We start from the raw sequence: 24,354 nt of genomic DNA, 5'->3' as shown, positions 1-24,354 counted from the left end.
GCACAGTGGTTAAGTCCCTGACCACCACCACGGAGGTTGTGGGTTCGAATCCACCGTGGTGCATCCGACTTTGTCGAGTGTACACAAACACAGCTGGCCCGTGTTTGGCGCCCGCTGGGGGGAGGGAAGCTGGGTGGGGAGGGTGATATTGGTCATTGTACGTAATCACTGGCAGGTGAGTCAGTGGGATACAACAGAAGTGAAAACACACTAATGCGTGTGGGGAGAAATTAATTGGCATAACGACTAAATCGGGGAGAAAAAAGGGGGGTAAAAAATAATTGGCTATAGTAAATTGTATTTAATAAATAAATAAATTGACTAATTAATTAAAACAATAATGCTGAGATATTAGTATACTAATTACATGGGGATATTAATAATACTTAAATCAGAAAGAATTTTAACTGCAACTGGTAGGACTATTGCATTTCAACATGGCAGATAAAGTGAAGAATGCGACATATTAGTTCTTAGGTGGCGTGTTACCTGTCATTGGACCACCCTGTAACAGCTGCTACAAATCACTAGTAATTTCACCTGGATAAGAGTACCTGGATTATGTTTTCTTTCTTTTTTTATCTTCAAAATAAAAAGCACAACATCATACAGGACATACCAAAACCCAGAACTATATTAGTCAATCACACAGTTTTTATACAAATGACACAAGCAAATAAATCTCATAAATAGACCTTTATACTCAAATACTCTAATTTAGTTCTAGCTTGTAATGCTCCAAAATCAATAAAACACGGTGCATCAAATCAAACACCGTTTCAAGAGACAAACAAGTCATTCTTCCTGAAGGAAAAGGTCCAGTAAAGGATGACTTTATACTTACTGAAAATAGACAATCTACAACGATCCCAACGCGGCAATGCGTAGTACGCCGTGAGCTTGTAGATCGTCCGATTTCGGCGCATAACAACATGGCACGCAGTCAAGTATAAATCAGGCATAACTGACCCCATATAGGGTGGATTCCTGATCATTCTCTAGACCAATAAATATCCTCGGTAGGCACCATGCAGAGAGGGGTCGCAGGCAGCCCGCCAAGCCATGGGCTCTCACCTCACACAGTTCACTGTCCAACCACTGGAGGGGGCAAAAATACAACATATGCACCCCGACAAGCAGGAAATCAACATCTCTACTTTCCTTGTCCTCAAAGCCTTTCGCCAGAATCGGGCTGAAATAATCTCACACAACGTGCCGTGCACTGCTCCACGTGCACTATATTTAAACTGTTATCCCCCCTTCATCCTAAAACCCATGTCTGCCTTCACTGGTAGGCTACTTGATTTTCTCTTAACCCATTTAGACCCGAGGCCGGATTTAAAAACGCCTTCTACATCCTAACCTAAAGGTTTCTGAAAGTCTTAAATGTTTTTAAAAATGACGTTGCTATACATAGCAACATCTAAAATGACACAGATACGGATTGAAAGGTGTAACCACGTATAGGCTTGCCAGGACTAAATGGGTTAAATTAAGTTATTTCTAATTTCCACTTATACACAAATACACAGAAACCGAGGACAACCGTACCAATGCTTTGTCCTCACACGCACATACGCACACGGCGCGCACACGCACACACACACACGCACACGCACACTCACGCACACGCACACACACACACACACACACACACACACACACACACACACACACACACACACACACACACACACACACACACACACACAGCAGAGTGACTAGGTTATGCGTAGAGTGTGCCACATGGAGACTGGTTTTCTGAGCGTGGCTAACATCTGGTTCCAGTGGGTGATTCCCATCCCACTGGCCTCTGGACCGATGACCACGTGGCCCAAGTTCTCACCACGGCCGTCATCTGTCGCCTCCGCTACTGTCACTCTGAGAGACAATTCCTAGACAGACAGACGGACAAACATCAATACAATAACATACATTTCAGTAAGAAAACTATAGCACAAAAATACGATACAATAACAGTTGGACAATGTGAGGTGCCTTTGTTTTGATGCAGTGTGTATATGTCCTAAATCTAAGTATTAAATGGTTGACAATGCAGAGAGGGAGATAGTATAGACTATAGAGAGACAGACAGTATAGGAAATCTGAGAGGGAGACATTATAGCAGAGGCAGAGGATATGGGATTTTGCCCTACATCAGTATAACCACTTTAAGTTTAACCACTTTAAACCAAACCTATATATACATGGGATATTTGAAAATAATCTTGAAGAAATGTAAAAAAAAAAAAAAAAAAAAAAAAAACTAAATAGCAGAGTTGTGGTTGTGCCGTGCTTTCACCTGCAGAACGAGGGAGGGGACGGAGAAGATCATGGCTCACCTGCAGAACGAGGGAGGGGACGGAGAAGATCATGGCTCACCTGCAGAACGAGGGAGGGGACGGAGAAGATCATGGCTCACCTGCAGAACGAGGGAGGGGACGGAGAAGATCATGGCTTCGTTGAAGATGGGGTTGGTGTCGTCCCGCTTGGTCGACGTCTTCTTCTTGCTGATCTTCCTGCCGTCCTGCAGGAGGTAGACCTTCACAAACGGATCTGACAGGAGGAGGCGAGGAGGAGAGGATGGAGGTCATTCAGATTCAGATTCAGATTCAGAACCAGATTTATTTTACATCACGTTACATCAAGTTTACAGAAGTTAAAAGGTGTGTGAAATGTGTTTTCGTGCATGGTTCCCATCGTTGTTATTTCCATAGAAAAAAAGAAAGGGAAGAAAAAGAAGGGGGGGAAGGCAAAAATATCTACATATTTTAGTGCTGCCAGAATTGGCCAAGAATGACGTTTGAATATTCCTTTTAAAACAGTGTGTTCGGAATGATTCGAACAGCTCAAATTTAAAATATTGCAGCCTAATATGCAGTAAAACTTTCTCTTTTCTTTCTCTATATGCGCCGGTCCTGAATCGGCTGAGGTTGGTGCTGAGAAATGCGCTCTCTTGTGAGATCAATTGAATGATTCAAAATGATCTTAATATTTGTATAATGGTTTAGTTTAGATACAATTTAGAGAACAGAGACGCATTGCTCCAACGATGTGCACATTGTGCGGGGTGCTGCTGTGATAGAAGAAGTTCTTACCTCGACATGAACCGGGAAATAATCAAAGCAATAGCAATTTGTTTTTGGTTTAAATCAAATTAAGGTAGGCTACAAGATAAATGTGTCACAGTCACAGAGGGAGCTTTACCGCAAGAGACAAGAATCCATGCATTGTTTTTACATTGCGTTGTCGGTCATCGAGTCTCACTGTAAACTGTCTGCCTTGAGTGACCAGATGAATCACCGTTTCAGCTTGACCTATTAACATTGTGTGATTAAACATGTGTGCTTCATGCGGAGCAAGTTAAAGTCAAAACTGCCTAGCGACTCCTCCAAGGCTACTGTGGTCTGTGTGGCCCCATGGTGTTAACAACAGGCAGAGCGGAGCGGTGCGAGGCAGCCGATTTATTCTTCATTGTATGCCGGTGTCGGCTGGGTGCCCCTCTCTGACTGAGGGTTCTGGTGATCTCACGAGACAAGCCACCGATTAACGTTATGTGGCCCAGAGTCTTGCAAGAACTCGCACATCTTTTTTTTCTTTTTTTCGAACCTTCATTTTATATATTCAGCTATTAATTAAAATGTTTTATTCGAAAATTAGTTCGAATATGGAATATTCGTTGGCAGCACTAAAATATTTACACATAGTCCATGAGATAAGATATAAAGTTGTGTGAGCATTGCAGCAGATGTATACTGTGCATGATGTTATTGAAGGTGCTAGGAAAACAAAACACAAAAATGGGACATGGGATTAGTGTACAAAATGCCAGTGCGTGTTGACCGTAATCCACATAAAGCAGAATGACACTTGCATAAAGCTAAGGGGGGATTGAGAGGAGGATGGGGGTAGGGGGAAGGAGAATATGGTAGGAGGGACAAGAGAGGAGGGTCAAGGAAAGGAGAAACGGATGGGGAAGGCGGAGGAGAGGAAAGGAATGATAGAAGAAGAGAAGGAAGGTGAGAGAGGGAGGGGATAAGAGGGAGGAGAGGGAGACACTTCATTTTAATTAACATTGTTCACTCATTGGGGAGTTAGAGTAAGGTAGAGCACATGTGTTAATGACTGTATGGAATCGGTGCTAATGGGAATATGATGACCTGCCCATTCAGGTTAATGGAACTGTAATTAGTCATCACAGTCAGTCTCCAGTCTCCACTCAATGGCTTTATTACTGGCCCACTATACAGAGTAGCCGCAGTACAGCTCCTATTCGGTGTGAAATGGTAAATGGTGCATTTAGGTGTGCATTTAGGTGTGAAGAAGAGCTGTCCCACTTTGTTGTTTTTTTTACACAGAAGAACCAAATCCGTCTGCTTCATGTGTGGTTTTAGATTCAATTCTATCAATACAATTTTATTATACAGAAACATCTCAACACGTTGTCTTAAGACACTTCACGTATAGAACAGAGACGGCATTGTCCCACCCTGAGCAAGCATTTTTTGTGTGATAGTGGCAATAACAAATGCCAACACTGCGAAGTCAGAGGGATGACTTGCAATAGGAAAAGTGTCACCGTCCAATGCTGTTTGACAGCTGTTGCCTGTAGATTGTATACAACTACGGCTTATGCCATTATTTCACAAAATGGCAATGCTGATACAAAATGGACTGACTATTGCAGACCACAATAGCCTAATGAAGCATTTTCCTTCACCAAGCCACATAAAAGCTGTTTTTCAAAATAAGTAGAGCATACTAAAGTTGTTGGGGGGGGGGGGTAACCATATTCAAAGCACAGCTCAATACCCACCTCTTCACCCTTGCCTTTAGTTGAGTTTTTAAACCCGCTTGCTCTTACTGCCTTGCCTGTTTTACTGCTGTTTTTTTAAATCTTTGCTATTGTTTTATTGTTGTTCTTAAGGCTACTGTGTTTTTGCTTGCTTAACTGTTATTTTACGTTTGTGTTTTTATCTTCTCCTGCCCTGTAAAGCACTTTGCGTTGCATTTTATGACATGAAAGGTGCTATATAAATAAAGTTTATTATTATACATTTACGATAGCCTGTGCTGTGACAAAATATTGACTCAAAGATTGCTTGACGCACACACACACACACACACACACACACACACACACACACACACACTCACCAGCCATTGTCTTTCCGTTGGTCCAGATGAGGTTCTTGGCCTTGGCCACCACCACAGTGAGACGCTCCGCTGTAGGCAGGTAGCTCAAAGACAGCAAGATCTCCCCAACAGCATCTACAGTCTGGAAGCACACACACACACACACACACACACACACACACACACACACACACACACACACACACACACACACACACACACACACACACACACACACACACACACACACACACACACACACACACACACACACACACACACACACACACACACACACACACACACACACACACACACACACACAATGTATAATTGCTATTGGTAAACTAAACTGAAGGGATAACATAACGGTCTATCAGTAGTGTTGTTACTTGCTTCATGATCATGATCAACATTATCCTACAGAGTAGTAGTTCTGATAAATGTCCAGCAGGGGGTATCATAAGTCACCTCTTTAAACTCAGAGAAGTGGCGCAAACAGTGCATGAATTCTGAGTCATGCATCAGTGGCTATAGTAGGGGTGTAACGATATAGTAAAGTGCATCGAAAACTGTATTTTAATTTCAAGAATCGAAGTGTATCAAAATGTAAACAGCAACATTGACTTTGTATCGTATTGTATCGTTATTTATCGGTATTGAATGTTTTGCAATGCAAATAATCGATTGTATCAATACTAAGTACTTGTGCGTTGTAACTTGTATGTAGCAATTTTAAGAAGAAAAAAGAAAGAGGGGTTTAATTACTTTTCCATTCAACATTCCTACACTGTTGGAATGGATAAATGTGTGTATTCTCTGTGTTCATGTCAATGTGTGGGTTTGTCCATACAGTATGTGTTCAAAAATAATATATGACGCATTTGCCAGTGAATCACTGTTTACTTTAATCCATATTCATGCAGTTTCCCTGTCTACAGTGAATATGAATGAATATGCTGTCTATAATAACGAGATCAAAATGTGTTGGCAGCTGCCTTTTAATAAATAAAGGCTGAGTGGCCGGATCATCTGTTGTTTTATCACATGTTTTGATCCCGTTTGATCTGTGAGCACCATGGACACTTTTTACTGTTACCTTTTATAATCTGAGCACCTGAGTGTTCTTCTTTGTTTTTCTATGACAGTCCATAATAATAATATAATAATACAACTTCAGACAGTCAGACAACAATAACAGAATACATCACAGGTGCAAAAGAAAAAAAAACAGCAGAAAAAGCAAAATAACAAACAGATAAAAATCAGGGAGATGCAAAGGCTATTCTATAAAAATGGGTCTTTAGGAGGGTTTTAAAATGTGTTAGGGACTGGGTTAGTCTCAGCTCCTCTGGTAGGCTATTCCAGAGCCTTGGGGCCTGATCCCCTTTAGTGACCAATTTAGCCTTGTGGGTCACCTTCAGTAGACCCTGACCCGATGACCTTAAGGTACGTGGCGGCACATACAATTCAACCATGTTGGATAAGTAGCTAGGCACTACTAGACCATTAAGAGCTTTAAAACGTAGTAATACAATCTTAAAATCAATGCGAAATGATACTGGCAACCAATGAAGTGCAGCTGAAACCGGAGTTATATGCTCAAATCTCCTGGTTCCTGTGATGAGCCTAGCTGCCGCATTTTGTACCAGCTGTAGGCGGTGAATGAGGTTTTGACTGAGACCAGAATACAGGGCATTGCAGTAGTTCAAACGAGAATAGACCAGGGCATTGACAACATAACCAATTATTATTTTGATGAATGATAATAATGAACTGTCTATAAATTGTCTATCAACAAAAAAACGGTATGTGCTTTCTACTCTAAAATGAAAATGAATATAAAGTCTACAGTATTTTCTTTATTTTTTTTACTTTTTACTTTTGTAAAAAGTAAATAACAGTCTTTGAACGTTTATCCTTGACATGCATCTATCAAACTTAATTGGCTATTAGGCCTACTATTACTGCTATCTTGAGCCTTGCCTAATGAGCATCTCTATAAGAGTACATTTTAGGCTACTTGCCAAAAAACACAACGCAACAAACTACAGTTCCATCCACTATCCATCCATCTCTGTCTGCTTATCCCAGAGTGGAGTCACGGAGGTTCCATCAGAGAATGCCAGACATGCTTTTCTCTGGCTCTGACTGGAGGATCCCCAGGCGTTCCCTGGCCTTGGCAAGACCTCCCCTGGGGAGGCTCCCATGATTGTTTGATTTATCATTACTAGATGTCCTCGATTGAACCACCTCAAGTCAGATCTTCCATCGGTAAAAATACAGACAGCCTTTACTGAATAGGGTTGATACGAGGTCAGCTAGGCTCATGTCTGCAAAAAAGCAGCCCCTACGGACTGATAAGAATCAGTGTGCCAATAATATACAATAACAAGCACTTGCTGTACAACACATTTCCCCCTTGAGCATAAAAACAAAATGCTGGTTAAAGATATTAAGCAATTTCAAGATGGCTTCACATTCTGGTGAGCATTTTACATCATTTTGTACCACATTATCGCAATTTATTTGGTCTAAAATTTAGACCAAATAAATTGCGTTAATGTGAATGAATCCTGTAGAAAGATTAAAGGAAATCAGATATAAATAAAGATCACATCAGTATCATAGGTAGCCTACCGGTAAGCGGAAGGCTCGCCACAAAGCATACTCGGCCCCATTTGTTTTACTGGAATACGGTTTTACTGCGGTTACATTTAGGAAAAAGGTTCGGTTTAGGAATAAGATTAGGTTCAGGCGTAGTTTTACTGAGATTACATTTAGGAATACCATGCTGGAGACCGTTCAGAGGTTGGCGGATTTGACCCGGGGGTGAGCGTTCTTGTATTGGGCCTACCTTGTTGACATCCTGGAGGTAGAGCCAGGCGTTGAAGGGCCGGACGCTGAGGTCCAGGTCAGTCAGTTTTAGCTCTGCGATCCCGGCGCTGATGTTTCGCTCGTCGGTGTCGATGCCAAAGGCGGCGAACCTCAGGCTGTACTCGTCCAGCGCTGAGGGGTCCAACATCACAGAGAAACGCTCGTCAAACATCACCGTGAAGGCGTTGGCTTGGATCTGGGACACAAAGACAGGACCGTCTCCAACTGAACATTGCAGTGTTTGTTTGAGTCATAGTCTTTGGAATACAATTCAATATAGTTTATTTGAGTCATCTGAAATGTTTTAGTTTAGTTTTAGTCGATTACATACAGTATCATAAGATTTTAGTCGACTAAATCTACAGTTGATTTTGTCGCCGAAATTTTATTTTGGTAGGCCTTTGTGTCGCAAAGCCTGATTTTACACTTGCATGTCGATCTACAAGATCATAATGAGTAGCAGTGCGACACATTGTGAGCGTGTTTGTTAGTGAAAAGTCAGTATTAATCGGGGAAATTAACACTGTTGCATTGTATGAATATACGCTTCTGTAATGCAGATGCTGTTTTTCTCCCATGTGTATAGTGTTCTCTTTCTCTTCCAACCTCCACTGTTGGTCCATGGAGGCTGTGTAGCCAATCACATGCTTCCTCTCATACGCACTGAGGCACCTGCTGCTAAGCTTCTTTCCAACCAACAGTGATGTGAGTTTCACCTGGAGTGCAAAACCACTTCAATCCTAAATACCTCAGTGACAGGAGTCCCCCAGGGGTCTATGCTGGGACGGCTCCATGTTTCCGTCTATACACCAAATACAGTTGCCCCAAAAAAGTCGATCTACAAGCTCTACAATGCCTAACAACGGCGACGTGTTGTGAGCTTGTAAATCTGCTATTATGGCTGAATGCCCCCCCCCCCCCCGACAGGGACACTAAGGTCACATTCACACCAGAGAGCTTTGCTGCGATTAAAACGAATCCTGCTGCACATTTTCAGAAAGTGCACTTCGTTTGGCAGGTGTGAAGGCTCATTCGAATCCTAATGCGTATCAAAGAACCGCATTTTACTCCAGCACCGTAAACATGGAGTGCTACTGCTGTCACTGTGTGGGGACTGGGGAGTTATATCAGTGCGCTCAGTGCTGTGCCTCCATGCCCAAAAGAACAGTGTGTGGCGGCTGCGTGTGTAGAGAGAGAGAGAAAGAGAGAGAGGTGGGGGTCCCAGACGGCACGACACATGCACGTTATGAGTGTAATTTTATCACCATAGATTTCACTGTGTAGGCTAGTTTATGAATGGAACACATTGATAAAGGTCCCCCCTGCTGCATTTCCAATTGCTGCGAATGACAGTGTGAAGGCAAACCGCAGCAAATGAAATATGCAAGAATCCCAAATTCTCCGCACATACGCATTGAGTCTACCGAAGTATTAGGTGAGAATGTGACCTAAGTTTCATGTGCTTAACACACAGACATTCGTTCACGCTCTCTCTCTCCCACTGAGTTCCCTGCTGAACAGCACCCAGGTGTTGCTACTGCAATGACGAGGACACAATCCCCCAGCTGCCAGATTCCCACCTGATCACACTGACATTTGGAACGCTGACAGGAATCGAACACAGGACTTTCGCCTTCATTTTATATTTTTTATGGAGGGACAGACAGTAGGCTGACAGGAAATGGGGAGAGAGATGGGGGGAAGACATGCGGTAAAGGCCGTCGGGATCGGGAGTCGAACCCACGGCACACTGCCAGACTGGATTACCAGCCAAGGTGCCTGGACCGCTGAGCCATGGCCCAGGCCGTCTGAGACCGAGTTTAAAAAAATTGTTGATGAACGTAGGTATGGTTCTATTCTTACAGAGCTATATAAACAAACCCATAAACATATATCACAATTCCCTCAGAACTGTTTCAACCAAATGACCGCCTCTGTGATCTTCTGGTGCAGGGATTCATGTGTGAGGTCATGCTCGCCTGCACGGCCATAAAACTGAAAGCCACAGTTATGTAAATACAGACAAGCTACTCTGGCTGATTGCAGTGGCTTGGTTTTGTTTGGGCGGCTCCGATATGGCCAACAGCTTTGCAGATGGCTCTCTGCAGAGCGTCCGCATTGCAGGCCAAAAGCCAGTGTTGGTTTTGGCGGGACTTTAATAATGGCGTCGTAATGGCTGATTTCACACTTGGTTGCATGCTGAAAATAGCTGATCTGCAAGGCATTGCAGCGCAACGCGTTGTGAGCTAGTAGATCTACTACTTTCGGAGCGCAACCAAACTTGACTTCTACTAGAACTTCACTAGTCCCTTCCGAACATTTTAGTCTAGTTTTTATTTGTTGACAAAATTGTCAGTATATTTATTTAGTCTTAGCCATGATGATGGCTTAGTTTTCATTTAGCTTTTATTTTGTTTCCGTCAGTGAATAAAGGTAGTCGACGAAATCTTTTCATCACAGTTTTAGTCGACAAAATCAACATTGATTGCAGGCCAAAGACACAGCGTGATTCAGCCCTGATATACTTCATGATAAACCCAAATATAACTTAAGCCTCGTCTCACCAGCCAGGATGCTTAGAACAGCTGTTAGCTCCTTCATTCTCTCCCTGAGGATCCCTGACTAGTTTATACAGCTCCGCCCACACATGCCCACCACGCCACTGCATACATCAACATACGTAACTGTCCTGCAGTGGCATGTGCAATGCTCTAGTTTAACTCCTAACCCATTAAAACCTGAGGCCGATTCTACAAATGCCTTCTTAATCAGTAGTCTGGGATCAATACCATTTTGGGGTTTCTGATTCCGGTCGGGAGCGGAAATAACTTGCGTCATGTTATAGTCACTGGTTTGTACTTGTAGTCATCAGGTCAGAACCACCAAACCGGAAACAGATCTACCCAAAATAATTCCATGCGATGAGTAATTTTAGGGCCTACCTAATTAAACTCTTGATGCGGTGTAGCTTAGCTTATAATAGTAGTAATGGTTTGTTTGGTATTTACTGTACATTTGTTTGGAATATAGTTGGTATACTCGATTCAGCATTTAAATGGGGATTGGGGGAACCAAAACAAAGTGGAAAGTCTGGTGACGCGAGGTTACTTAAGGCGAGACACCCCAGGTGAATAGGGAAAAAAAGTTAAATAATAGCTATCACAATGAAACTTCTCCAGTTGATTACTTATATTAAAACTAAGATTTTTTGTATTACAAGTTTTCTGAAATTATATGTTTAAATATGCAAATTAGGCATTATATGCGCTAATTTGCATACATTTCGGGACGATAAATCTGAAGATCGGATAAAGCCAGGTTCAAAATTATCATTTCATTTTGTTGACACATTAAAGACAAAGAAAATTACACATGGGATTTTTGATATCTCTAATTATCACTCCACAAATCAGAAAATAGTGTCAACAGGCATAAAAAAACCAATTTTCGGCATTTTTTTGGTATAAAATGTGATGTAAATCAGGCTGTGAATGATATATCAACAAATCCATGTGTAAATGTCTGCGGAATATAGTTAGGAATAAGACTGGAAAGTTTGGTGTATGTGAGTTCAACTGAAGTGGAGATTCTTTGTCCCAAGTATGAGGAAAACTCATTTTGAGAAAACGGCCTTTAAAGATTTGTATTGTAAAATTCCAAAACGTTTTATTTGAATCCACTATTTTGAGACAAAATATCTCATCCAAACCTTGGCAACAACATATAATGGCATATATCATTGGAAAGGTCTGGACCTCAAGCTGACTGTGGTCTGATCCAAATATGGTCACTTCCTTTGTACCAACAACCAATCATGAAAATAGAGATGGTGGCTTTTCACCCCGAAAAACGAGCTGTCATTGGCTAAAATAAACTATCCAACTAAACATCTAAATCTGTATTTTTAATGTGTATTTTGCTTTAGTTTGAAAGAAAACATGTTTAGGAAGCAAAATAGCAAAAAAAAAAAAAAAAGAAAAATCATGATTTCACCTGGGGTGTCTCACCTTAATCAGTAGTTCTCAAAGTTGTTTCCTGCCAAAAGAACCCCCCAAATTGATATACTGTAGTTGGCCACGGACCCCCCATCTGAAAAGGTTTTATGACAGGAGCCCCCCAAAAGAGACGATTTGTGTGTGTGTTCTTTTTTTTAAATAACGCTAAAATCTAAAATGACACAGACGCTTTCCCAGTTTTAATTGGCATTAGCCCTGCCTTTAAAGAAAGACTTTGAAGCGCTCTGAAGTTACCAAGCAACTAATGATGTACCATATGAAACAATACACACTCCTTCATCTCAGTTCTCTGGAGTCGTGTTGAGGTGTGAAAACGACACAAAAAGCAAGCAGTGACACGTTTCACAGTCAGTGTGTCATCATGCTTAATGGTATCCACTGCATTGGTCTCGCTCTGCAGTGCATGGCCGGTATACATCTCAAATGAGAAAACCTGTAATCATTGCGTCATGGTGCATGATGAGTGTAATTAAAAATATTCACGCCTTGAATATTAAAACTCTGAACCTAATGTTGCTTTACTCAAGGCCATCTCCGTGCGAAGCGTTTCAATGAATACTTAACGAGAGAAAGCCAATGGATAAAACGACTGTCAGACTCCGTCTCCCTCTCACGTGTCCTACTGTCTGTCACACATGCTCACCAATTATGTTAATAATTAGCCCATTAAACAACAGCACATGTGCCACATATACAAGGTCACAACACGTCACATCGTGCCGCACTGCAGTTTTTGAGTGTTGAGTGTTTGTTTTTATAATTTTGAATTACGAAATAGTTATACTAATACTGATTTCGAACGCATTTTGTCGGCCTTAGTTAACCTACGTATTTGTCTTTATTATTATTATTAGTAGTAGTATTATTATTATTATTATTATTATTATTATTAACAATTAACAAATATACAGCATGTGATAACTGTATAATGTTATCACCAGTAATACACCAGTACACCAGTAATACACATCTACACACACATCGTATTAAGGACCGCAATGGAAACAAGATCTACACTTTTTTGCATTATCCTTTTGATTATAGTAGGTCAGGTCTATGTCACATCATGTGACATATTACTGTTTTATTTCAAGATCAATAAAGATATCCATCCATCCATCTGTCATCCATGAATGGATGTGCACAGACTACATTGGAAAGCAGTCTGTGGAGAGTGACATAATGTATTGATTGTATTATATTGTATTACAGTATATTATTGCCACCATAGGTCACATTTACTATGAAAAGCTGCATCTCCCATTCGTTATACCATATATATACCACCAGATATGGCCATCTCCATATAAGAAGATCACGACACTGACCTCATCTAACCCTGAATAACCATACATGGAGAAGACTGGATCATCACCTAGATCTGCATATATGGAGCCGGGCCAGCAACTCTACATCTGACATCAAACCCTTACAGATCTCCATACAGTATGATGATGGATGAAGGGATGGATGGATGCATCTTGGCTGTCTGAGTTACATCCTAGGAGATGATGAGTCCTGACATGGAGCCAGAATGAGCTAATAAAACCCTGTGTGCCAGAGAGGTGTCCACGCACAGCTTTATGGGCTGGCTGTGTTTGTCAACCCGTGTGCATGTGTGTGTGTGTGTGTGTGGTGTGTGTGTGTGTGTGTGTGTGTGTGCGCGCACGTGTGCGTGCGTGCATGTGTGTGTGTGTGTGTGTGTGTGTGTGTGTGTGTGTGCGTGCGTCTCATTGTGAATGCATTCATCGGTGTATACAGTGCGTGCATGCGTGCGTGTTAAGGGGAGGTGACAAAAATAAGTAAAAACGAATGTGATAACAAAGATAGAGACGTGCATCTTTGGTCTCGGGGGGAGGGGTGGGTGGGTGGGATTGTTTGTTTTTGTGTTTCTTGCTTTTGCTGTTGTGTTGTTTATATGTGTTTTGTTTTCTTTAATCATCTATGATAACGTGTCTTATTGTGATTTTATTGTCTTAATAAAAAAACATTTGATAACAAAAAAAAACAAAGATAGAGACGTATACAACAGGAGAGAGATACGTACACACTACACACTACACACTACACACTATACACAGCCAGGTCTCACTCTGAGTGGAGCTGATGTCAGCAATTCTGCTGCTGCTCTCCACCCCCACCCGCCACCCCTCCTCGTCCTCTCCTCTCCTCTCCTCTCCTCTCCTCTCCTCTCCTCTCCTCTCCTCTCCTCTCCTCTCCTCTCCATTCCATCCATCCATTGGTGGGTCTGGGGTTAGACTGTATATATTGCCACACACGCACTCACCCTGCTGACTCTGGGACCCCATGAGATCAGCATCTCATGGGGTCCCAGACACTCACCCTGATGACTCCCACTCTGATCTCATGGGGTCCCAGACACTCACCCTGCTGACTCCCACTCTGATCTCATGGGGTCCCAGACACTCACCCTGCTGACTCCCACTCTGATCTCATGGGGTCCCAGACACTCACCCTGCTGACTCCCACTCTGATCTCATGGGGTCCCAGACACTCACCCTGCTGACTCCCACTCTGATCTCATGGGGTCCCAGACACTCACCCTGCTGACTCCCACTCTGATCTCATGGGGTCCCAGAGACACTCACCCTGCTGACTCCCACTCTGATCTCATGGGGTCCCAGAGACACTCACCCTGCTGACTCCCACTCTGATCTCATGGGGTCCCAGACACTCACCCTGATGACTCCCACTCTGATCTCATGGGGTCCCAGACACTCACCCTGATGACTCCCACTCTGATCTCATGGGGTCCCAGGGACACTCACCCTGCTGACTCCCACGCTGATCTCATGGGGTCCCAGACACTCACCCTGCTGACTCCCACTCTGATCTCATGGGGTCCCAGACACTCACCCTGCTGACTCCCACGCTGATCTCATGGGGTCCCAGGGACACCCGGATGAAGCAGCCGGGGAAGTCTCCCTCCTCTCTCTCCAGCAGGTCCTTGCCCTGGTGCAGGGTGATGTGGAGGACCCCTCCGTCGTACTCCAGCGTCACCTCCAGCTGGCCCACGGTGTAGTCGTGGCCGAAGTTGGCCACGACCGAGGAGATGGAGCTGAGGGAGTCCGTGGACATGGAGCGGTTCAGAGGCACCGCCGACGGGTCAAACTCGCGGTGGATCATCTCCAGGTGGTCCCGGTAGCCCTCCAGGGGGGTGGTGTCCCCTCCTCCTCCGCCCAGGGCCAGGCTGGGCTTGCGGCTGCCGGAGGTGACGGAGGTGCGCCGGTGGTTGTTGGCGGCGACTCTCTGCATGGGAGGACGGGAGAAGAACAGAACGCTAGCAGTGTTGATTTCGTCGACTATACATGAGTATTTTGGCCGATTGCTGGGTGGAGACCACTCCCCCCTCTAGTGGTGTAAACTGGCAAGCACTTCCGGCGGGTATCTATCTGTCTGTCAACTTAGCTCTAGCACAACAACTTAACAACACAGAACCAACGCGAATCGTCTCTATTTTGGGACTATTTTTATTTTTACTATCTGGATATAATGCAGAGGACAGGAGCAGATTGTGCCGTGTATGGCTGTAAAGTGTAATAGTTACAGACTCACTGCTGAACGCGTGTATGGCTGTAAAGTGTAATAGTTACAGACTCACTGCTGAACGTGTGTATGGCTGTAAAGTGTAATAGTTACAGACTCACTGCTGAACGCGTGTATGGCTGTAAAGTGTAATAGTTACAGACTCACTGCTGAACGCGTGTATGGCTGTAAAGTGTAATAGTTACAGACTCACTGCTGAACGCGTGTATGGCTGTAAAGTGTAATAGTTACAGACTCACTGCTGAACGCGTGTATGGCTGTAAAGTGTAATAGTTACAGACTCACTGCTGAACGCGTGTATGGCTGTAGAGTGTGATAGTTACAGACTCACTGCTGAACGCGTGTATGGCTGTAAAGTGTAATAGTTACAGACTCACTGCTGAACGCGTGTATGGCTGTAAAGTGTAATAGTTACAGACTCACTGCTGAACGTGTGTATGGCTGTAAAGTGTAATAGTTACAGACTCACTGCTGAACGCGTGTATGGCTGTAAAGTGTAATAGTTACAGACTCACTGCTGAACGCGTGTATGGCTGTAAAGTGTAATAGTTACAGACTCACTGCTGAACCGTGTATGGCTGTAAAGTGTAATAGTTACAGACTCACTGCTGAACGTGTATGGCTGTAAAGTGTAATAGTTACAGACTCACTGCTGAACCGTGTATGGCTGTAAAGTGTAATAGTTACAGACTCACTGCTGAACGCGTGTATGGCTGTAAAGTGTAATAGTTACAGACTCACTGCTGAACCGTGTATGGCTGTAAAGTGTAATAGTTACAGACTCACTGCTGAACGCGTGTATGGCTGTAAAGTGTAATAGTTACAGACTCACTGCTGAACGCGTGTATGGCTGTAAAGTGTAATAGTTACAGACTCACTGCTGAACGCGTGTATGGCTGTAAAGTGTAATAGTTACAGACTCACTGCTGAACCGTGTATGGCTGTAAAGTGTAATAGTTACAGACTCACTGCTGAACGCGTGTATGGCTGTAAAGTGTAATAGTTACAGACTCACTGCTGAACGCGTGTATGGCTGTAAAGTGTAATAGTTACAGACTCACTGCTGTATGGCTGTAAAGTGTAATAGTTACAGACTCACTGCTGAACGCGTGTATGTCTGTAAAGTGTAATAGTTACAGACTCACTGCTGAACGCGTGTATGGCTGTAAAGTGTAATAGTTACAGACTCACTGCTGAACGCGTGACGCTGATTTTCAGCAGCTAATACGAGACTCTTTGTGCCGTCGAAAATAACTATCTACAGCAAAAAATATTGAACCATCCTTAACAAAAAGTGATCGAGATATGAGAGAACTCCCGAGAGCACTTGCCTTCAAATCATGCTTCAAATACATAAAGCTGTTGCATTTGTATATTAGCACAAAACCAACTGTGTTTCTGTGGATAAATTGCTTTATGCTGTCATTGCAGGGTTCAGACGTAGGTAAAGTGTACTCATTTCCAGCTACGTTTGAGGTGTAGTCTGACTGACGCCTTTATTTTAGACTATTATTAATTTAGCTTTCATATTTTACCGTTAAGTGATCAGGCAAACAAGTTCTCTCCTCAGTAAATGAATAGCAGTTAGATAATGATGCGCATCTGTGTTGTTAACCTAGCTTAGCCTCAAAGATATATAACACTGTATGGCAGCTGGGCTGGCGTGGGTGTCAAGCTGATGAAATTACATTACTTTCAACATCCCCAAACACTTAATATGCTCTCTAACGGGGTGTTCCATTATTAATCAGTTACAAAGTACGAGAATCCATAGTACGAGAATCAACAAACAAACACGCCTTGACGGTCTGATGATAAACAAACTGTCAACACGGCTACCGGAAATCCTTGCCAGTCATGCTCCAAAATAAAGAACGAAACGGAAGTAGGGGGCGACATGGCCAGGAATGCCGTCTATAAAACAACGACAAAGGTTCGTCAACCTTTTTTCACTGATGAAAACTAAATAAAAACTATGATGACTAAAGCTAAGACTATACATATTTTGTCAACAAATAAAAACTAGACTAAAATGTTAGGGGGGAACTAGTGGAGAAGAGAGCCAGTAGAATTAAGGACAGGTTTGGTTTTGTACACGTGTGTTGCACGCTGAAAATACACGCAACGCTGTGCGACGTGTTGGGTAATAAAATAAAATGTCCTATGTCCTCCTGTTTTCCAAGAATATAAAATAATTAGTCCAGGAATTCTGTCAGTCTGTGATTTGTAGGCGAGTTTGCATATTCAGTATTTAAAATTATTTGAAATAATTGAATTATGTGTAACTCAGGAAAACACATGGGAACCTCTCCAATGTGGATCTCCGACTTCATGTCGTCTTGCGACGTACAACAGTCATGTCGTTTATATGACGTATGATCCAAGCCCCATTCAAGATTTTATATTGGTAATATATATAAAACATATGTGGAGGTGCTCCTACTGGCACTGTGCCAGGAACCTTGATGATAAGCCTCATGCAGAGCCGATGTCATAAAAAAGGAAATGGGATTTTTAATGGCCCAGGAGGCGTGGCTTTGACGTCAGGATTTAATGGCCCAGGAGGCGTGGCTTTGACGTGAGGATTTAATGGCCCAGGAGGCGTGGCTTTGACGTGAGGATTTAATGGCCCAGGAGGCGTGGCTTTGACGTCAGGATTTCGATGCTCTCAACTGGGCTTCCTTATTCTGTTGCAGAGGTTCTCTAACGTTTCCATTCCAAGAACCCCCAAATAGCCAGCGGAGGAAAAAGTACTCACATTTTTTACTTATGGTAAGTAATTTAGAAAAACACTGTTACAAGTACTCTTTATGCAGAATGTCCCATTTCACAAGTTATCATATCCATAGAATATAATAAAATAAAATAAAAACATTGAAGGGCTTCGCAAATTAACTAGTAACTAAAGTTTTTGTAGTCGAGTAAAACTACAATATTTGTCTCTGAGATTAGAGACAGGCCTAGAAGGAGTAGGCCTAGAAGTAAAAGTACTGAAAATTGTACCTCTAAGTAAAGAATACTTGAGTAAATGTACTTTCCACCATTGCAAATAGCAATAGCCAGCTATAAGCACTAAGCAGCTCACAACGTGCTGCATTGTGACCCGTTGTGAGCTAGGCTAGACACACAGACACAGACACAGACAGACACACACACACACACACACACACACACACACACACACACACACACACACACACACACACACACACACACACACACACACACACACACACACACACACACACACACACACACACACACACACACACACACTGTACAATTTTTAAATGCGTTAACACTGGCAGCTATAGTAGGAACACAGCACAACAGTCAACAGCAACACTACCTTCTGTCGGACCTCAGAGAAGGAGTTGCCGTACTTCTCCTGCAGATAGCGGTAGTCAAAGTTTGGGAACGGAGACGCAGTCGGGAAGGTTCCAGACTTCCACAGTCTCCAGAGGTTGATGCCCGCCACGCCCAGGAGGAGCAGAAAACCCACCAGGTACACCCCCGTCTCCCATCCCGGAGGGTTACGGACCACTGGGGGAGGGGGGAGAGAGAGAGAGAGAGAGAGAGAGAGGGAGAGAGAGAGATTTTTGACAACTCATTTATTAATAAGAATGTTTGCTAAATTAGTTCTTTCAAACAATCAGTCACGGTCTACAATACGACGCGACAACCAAATAATTTAGAGCAACACATCAACAACAAAAGTGATTCCCATCTCATTTACAGAAACAATGTACTATGCCTTCTTAGTCACATATATTTTTTCTCTCCCATTTTCATAATAGGCTATTTTATAAACCAAATATAAACATTAGTAAAAGTAAAAGTAAAAGTCTCTTCAACAGACATCAACAAAAAGACAAGTGTTCTGAATAAAGATGACATTTTTCAAAACAGTGACATATGGTCTCTCTTACTGAGAGAGAGAGAGAGAGAGAGAGAGAGAGAGAGAGAGAGAGAGAGAGAGAGAGAGTGTCACTATGTGAATGAGAGGAAGATGGTGAGGGAGGGAGAGAGAGAGAGAGAGAGAAAGAGAGAAGGGGTACCTTTTAAATCCCTTCTTCAAACACACATCCTTCCTAAATACATGTGACTTTGTCTCTATTAAAATGTTCCTTCAGTTCTTAAATCTCCATGGCTGAGAGCAGCTGCTAATTGCCTGCCTCAGATATAAGAGTGGCCTTATCTCTGTGTACGGCTGACCACATTTCAGACACAGGCAGCCATGCTGCCTCCTTGATCATTATTCAGGCTTGCAGCGAGCAGGAGCGGATATCAAGGTCAAAGTCTGGGAAGTTTTATTTAATTACTTTAAGAGTTCTCATAGCAGAAGAAGGAACGACATTCTACACCTTTAAAGTGTCTGTCTGTCTGTCTGTCTGTCTGTTTTGGGTACCAACCAGGGGGCGCCGGTGCACCACTCACTTCAGACAGGTCTGATTTTTCTGTGGTGCAACCACTCCTAGAAACAGCAATGTCTGTCCCTCCCTATGTCTGTCTGTATGTATGTATGTTTAGGGTACCAACAGGGGGCGCTGTTGCACCATTCACTTCCGATCGGATAAAAAAAAAATCTCACTCTTAACACATCCCGTGCGAGAAATGGATTTCTATGTGGATCGAATCCCAACGGTCCGGTGCGGGACACGTAGATGTCCGTTTACCGCACGTAGATGTCCGTTTTTATTGATTACTTTCAATTGCCTTTCTACACACCCAGACAATACCTCGAGCAGTCCTGATTCATCCCACAACCCTCCGATCACGTGATCCCAAAAAAAGGGGAAAAAAGCCTCTCCCCATCCCTTCCTGAAAACAGGACGGGAGGGGGTTGGCGTATTGTCACGTAATGGCGGCTCGGAGACTCCCATGCAACTCAGGTCAACAGAATGGCTGCATATCAAGCCGATGGTCTCGGTGCAGTGGGGTGCACCTCTCATCTGATTTCTCTCTCTTTGTTTCAGGGAGGGGACGGCTCCCTCCTGTGTGTTTCAGCGGAGGGGTCTTGTGTGTAATGTGACCCGAGTGTGACTGTCATGACTGAGTGTCTGTCGGTCACATTTCTGTCTCCTTTTTTCTTCATACTCTGTGTTACGAGAGGTGGGCAGCAACACTAACCGCCTCACAACAGTATTTCCACGCCGGAGGAAAAAACAGCAGGCGAACTCGGCTAGCCGAGTTGGAACGATACACAGCGATACACAGGGGTGGACAAGTTACACTTTCTTTTGAGGTATGCTGTGTGATTCTCGCTATAAGAGAACATTTACTGTCTGTGTGTTAAGCACACACGCACGCACGCACTCACTAACTTTAAGACTCAGATACAAACATCACTGTCATATAAACATACCTCAGTGTATAAACATCACTGTCACATAAACATACCTCAGTGTATAAACATGACTGTCACATTATACTCACCACTGAGATGATATCCTGGCAGATCCTGTTCCAACGACATGGTGCCACCTGCCTGGACACACACACACACACACACACACACACACACACACACACACAGTAGGTAGAAATCAGTTGGGCTCAGTTCATTTTCTTACAGGTAGAATGTAAAGGAAATCCATACATGGCTAGTTACATTCACTTATTGATTACAGATACCGATACCATTAGTGTAATTAGATCACTACATGTAATCCATTACTCCACCACTGATCCTGAGTGTACAGTTCACATTAAAAAATACAGTCTATGGTCAGTTCACATTACAAACTACAGTCTATGGTCAGTTCACATTAAAAACTACAGTCTGTGGTCAGTTCACATTAAAAACTACATCGTCAGTTCACATTACATACACCTGACGAAGGCCAACGAGGTAGAGTAAATAAAGTTTTTGGGGAGCTTTCGAAACGGTGTGCAGACTTATTCTTCCGGTGCGTGCACCTCCTGACCACTTCAGTTCACATTACATTCACTGCTCAGTTAAGATGAACAAACCACATACTTGTGCTCAGGAACCTCCTACAAATAGTAGCAGCATCTGCCAAGTGCTAACTGCTAACCCCCTCCAACCACCACACCACTCTCTCTCCCTCATATCTCTCTCTTTCTCTAGTTCCTCTCTCTTCTCAACAAAACTACTAAATAATACGACATCAGTGATGTGTGACTCATCTGCCCCCCCAACCCCCCCACCTCTGCTCCTCTCTCTCTCCCTTTGCCATCCCCTCGTCTCTTCTCCTCCTCCTCCGCTCCCTTCGTTTCCTTGTCTCCTCCTCTTTGATCACTCAGTGTCTTCTCTCCTCTCATCTCTGCCGTTCCCCATTTGCCTCAACTCTCCATGTCTCGTAAGCAGGGGAGGCGCGCGCCACCATAGCGGAGGGTACAATATTAATGAGAAAGGAATGTGTGTGTGTGTGTGTGTGTGCGTGCGTGTGTGCGTTTCACGAATTATTGTGCACCGGTGTGTCTGTATCAGTATGTGTGTTTATATAGGGATGTATATGCACATACTGTATTTGTGTAATGTGTATACAGTATGTGCATGCATATACATCATGGATGTATTATATTTATAGTATATGAGCATAATATACAGTATGTGTGCATTTAATGTACGTGTATATACAGTATGTGTATGTATGTACTGTATGCATGTGGTTAAGTGTACAGTTATGTGTGTGTATCACTCCATTGTGCTTAAGTGTCTGTAGGTCCAATTAACGAGAGAGTGCTGCAGTGCAGTCTGCTGTCAACTGCTGATGGCACATTAGTAGAGCATGGAGGGGAGGGGAGGGGAGAAGAGAAGAGAAGAGAAGAGAAGAGAAGAGAAGAGAAGAGAAGAGAAGAGAAGAGAAGAGAAGAGAAGAGAAGAGAAGAGAAGAGAAGGAAATCAACAGGAGATGAGAGGACCAGAGATGAGATTCAATGTACTTGATAATGCCAATTCCCACCACGTTTGTATAGCACCTGTTACTGTCAGCCCCTATACAGTACTGTTTGTTCTGGGGGAGGATACACGTGAAGAGTTTCAACTGGAGGGCAGAACACATGTACGGAGTAAGACGCTATCCCTCCCAGTTCCGCTGAGTCACTATATTGCAGTCCCAGATAAAGCCCTCCTGTGCCACCTTCCCACTAGTGGGGTTCCGTCTCCATGTTAAATTTAGTTGTCATTTACAACTCTTGTAAAAGTTTTACTTTCAGGACTAATTTGAAGTTGAGGGTCTATAGAACCATTTTGGTTCGAGTGGCAATCACCAAAATAAAATAATTGGCCTCTAGGGGGCGTAGTCAGGTGCCAACCCCCATCAGCCCTACCAAAATATGTAAACTGTTGTAACTTTTGATTAAATGATCCAATCTGAACATATGAGATATGTATGTATTCACAATCAGGAGTAGCATTTGGTACTTAAACCTTATTACACATAAAATATTTGTTTCCACCCAGTATTGGTGTATATCCACAAAAATAGCAGGAAAAACGAGCTAAAAACGAGCTAAAAGCGAGCTAAAACAAAGTTCTTAGTATTACACACAGACACAACAATTCATTTAACATTTGTATTTATTTTTTAACTGTATCACAATATGGTGCCATTGTTTTAACAACTATTTGCCAAATATCCAAAATGGTCAAAATCGGAATTATGTTTATTTGAAAAATGTCTCTTATATCCTGTTGAACCTAGAATGGTGATGTTGGTGCCTATACCTATGTTATCATGAATGACTAATTGTATAAAACCAAAATACATATAATAGGACAATATATAATATTCCACACAAATGAGACAATGCAGTAGATATGTGGGGAACTAAAGTTAGATATTGCAATATAATACACCAGTCCTGTGTTATATTTTGTTTATTTGATTTTATTAGTTATACTATGTACTGCCACTATAGGGGCAGAGAAGCAGGTGTGTCTTAATTGTACAGACTTGGTAGCTTGTTAAGCATACTGCAGAAGAGCATGAGCTGCACTGATTGCTCTCTTGTGGTATTGATATTTTGAAGGTAAGCAAAAAAGTTAAACATGTCATGAAGGATCCTAAAGTGTTTTTTATGAATATGGATAGTCATGTGGGTTAAGTGGCCAAAGTACTACATCCCAATAGTATGAGCTAGCATTAACCAAAGTAGCCTGTAGCTATAGCACAGGCTAAAACTAAAGGCTAGCTACAGTATAGCAATTATGCTGAGGAATAAATTGTGTTTTCATTGGCTATATGCACTGCTGACTGTTTTCTTGTATTAATATGTTGAGGCAAACTGTTAAATACAAAAGTTATATAATAATATAGTAATATAATAATATAATATTTTCTATATTTTTTCATGATATGACCCTAACAGAAAACTAAACCTGGATAGTAGTGGAAGTATTTGTCTGTTATGGCTGGGACAACGAAATGGCAATTGTGCATTTTGTGCCAAAAGCAAACTGAGGAAAGACTAGTTTGCCCTCTTGCAAATCCAGTTGCCAGTCGTAGAGAAGGAGCCTACACAGACATCATAGGCCTTGCAAGTCAGTTCAGAGCAATTGACGCTTCTCCCCACCCAGACGTTGAACTTCCAGATGCAGAATCCATGAAGCTAAATCGTGCATCCTGGCATACAACTTGTCGGCATCTTTACAGGGCAACAGCACTTGACAGTGCAAAAAAAAGGCATTCTGGAGGTGCTGTGGCATTGGCAAGAAGATCATGCCGGACTGGTGCACCTGTTAATCGTAATAAATGTCTCTTTTGTGGTGAAGAAACATATGCAGCAGACC

The 24,354-nt window shown here is 42.8% G+C and overlaps 1 protein-coding gene across 1 annotated transcript; it reads right to left on the bottom strand.

The window, feature by feature from the left end:
- Nucleotides 1–1,721: 1,721 nt before the first annotated feature.
- Nucleotides 1,722–21,881, bottom strand: syt12 (synaptotagmin XII; the record flags this gene model as incomplete). The annotated part of the gene is made up of 7 exons (XM_080762072.1): nucleotides 1,722–1,895; nucleotides 2,423–2,556; nucleotides 5,158–5,278; nucleotides 7,994–8,209; nucleotides 14,907–15,299; nucleotides 18,946–19,139; nucleotides 21,794–21,881. The coding sequence occupies 7 exons, from the start codon at nucleotides 21,879–21,881 to the stop codon at nucleotides 1,722–1,724; spliced, it is 1,320 nt and encodes a 439-aa protein (XP_080618198.1).
- Between the last annotated feature and the right edge of the window lie 2,473 nt (nucleotides 21,882–24,354).

The sequence above is a fragment of the Protomyctophum bolini genome (genome assembly GCF_963924005.1).
Source record: "Protomyctophum bolini genome assembly, chromosome: 4".
In the NCBI taxonomy this organism is placed as follows: domain Eukaryota; kingdom Metazoa; phylum Chordata; class Actinopteri; order Myctophiformes; family Myctophidae; genus Protomyctophum; species Protomyctophum bolini.
The sequence above is the reverse complement of the archived record's forward strand: the minus strand, read 5'-3'. Positions and strand labels throughout refer to the sequence as shown.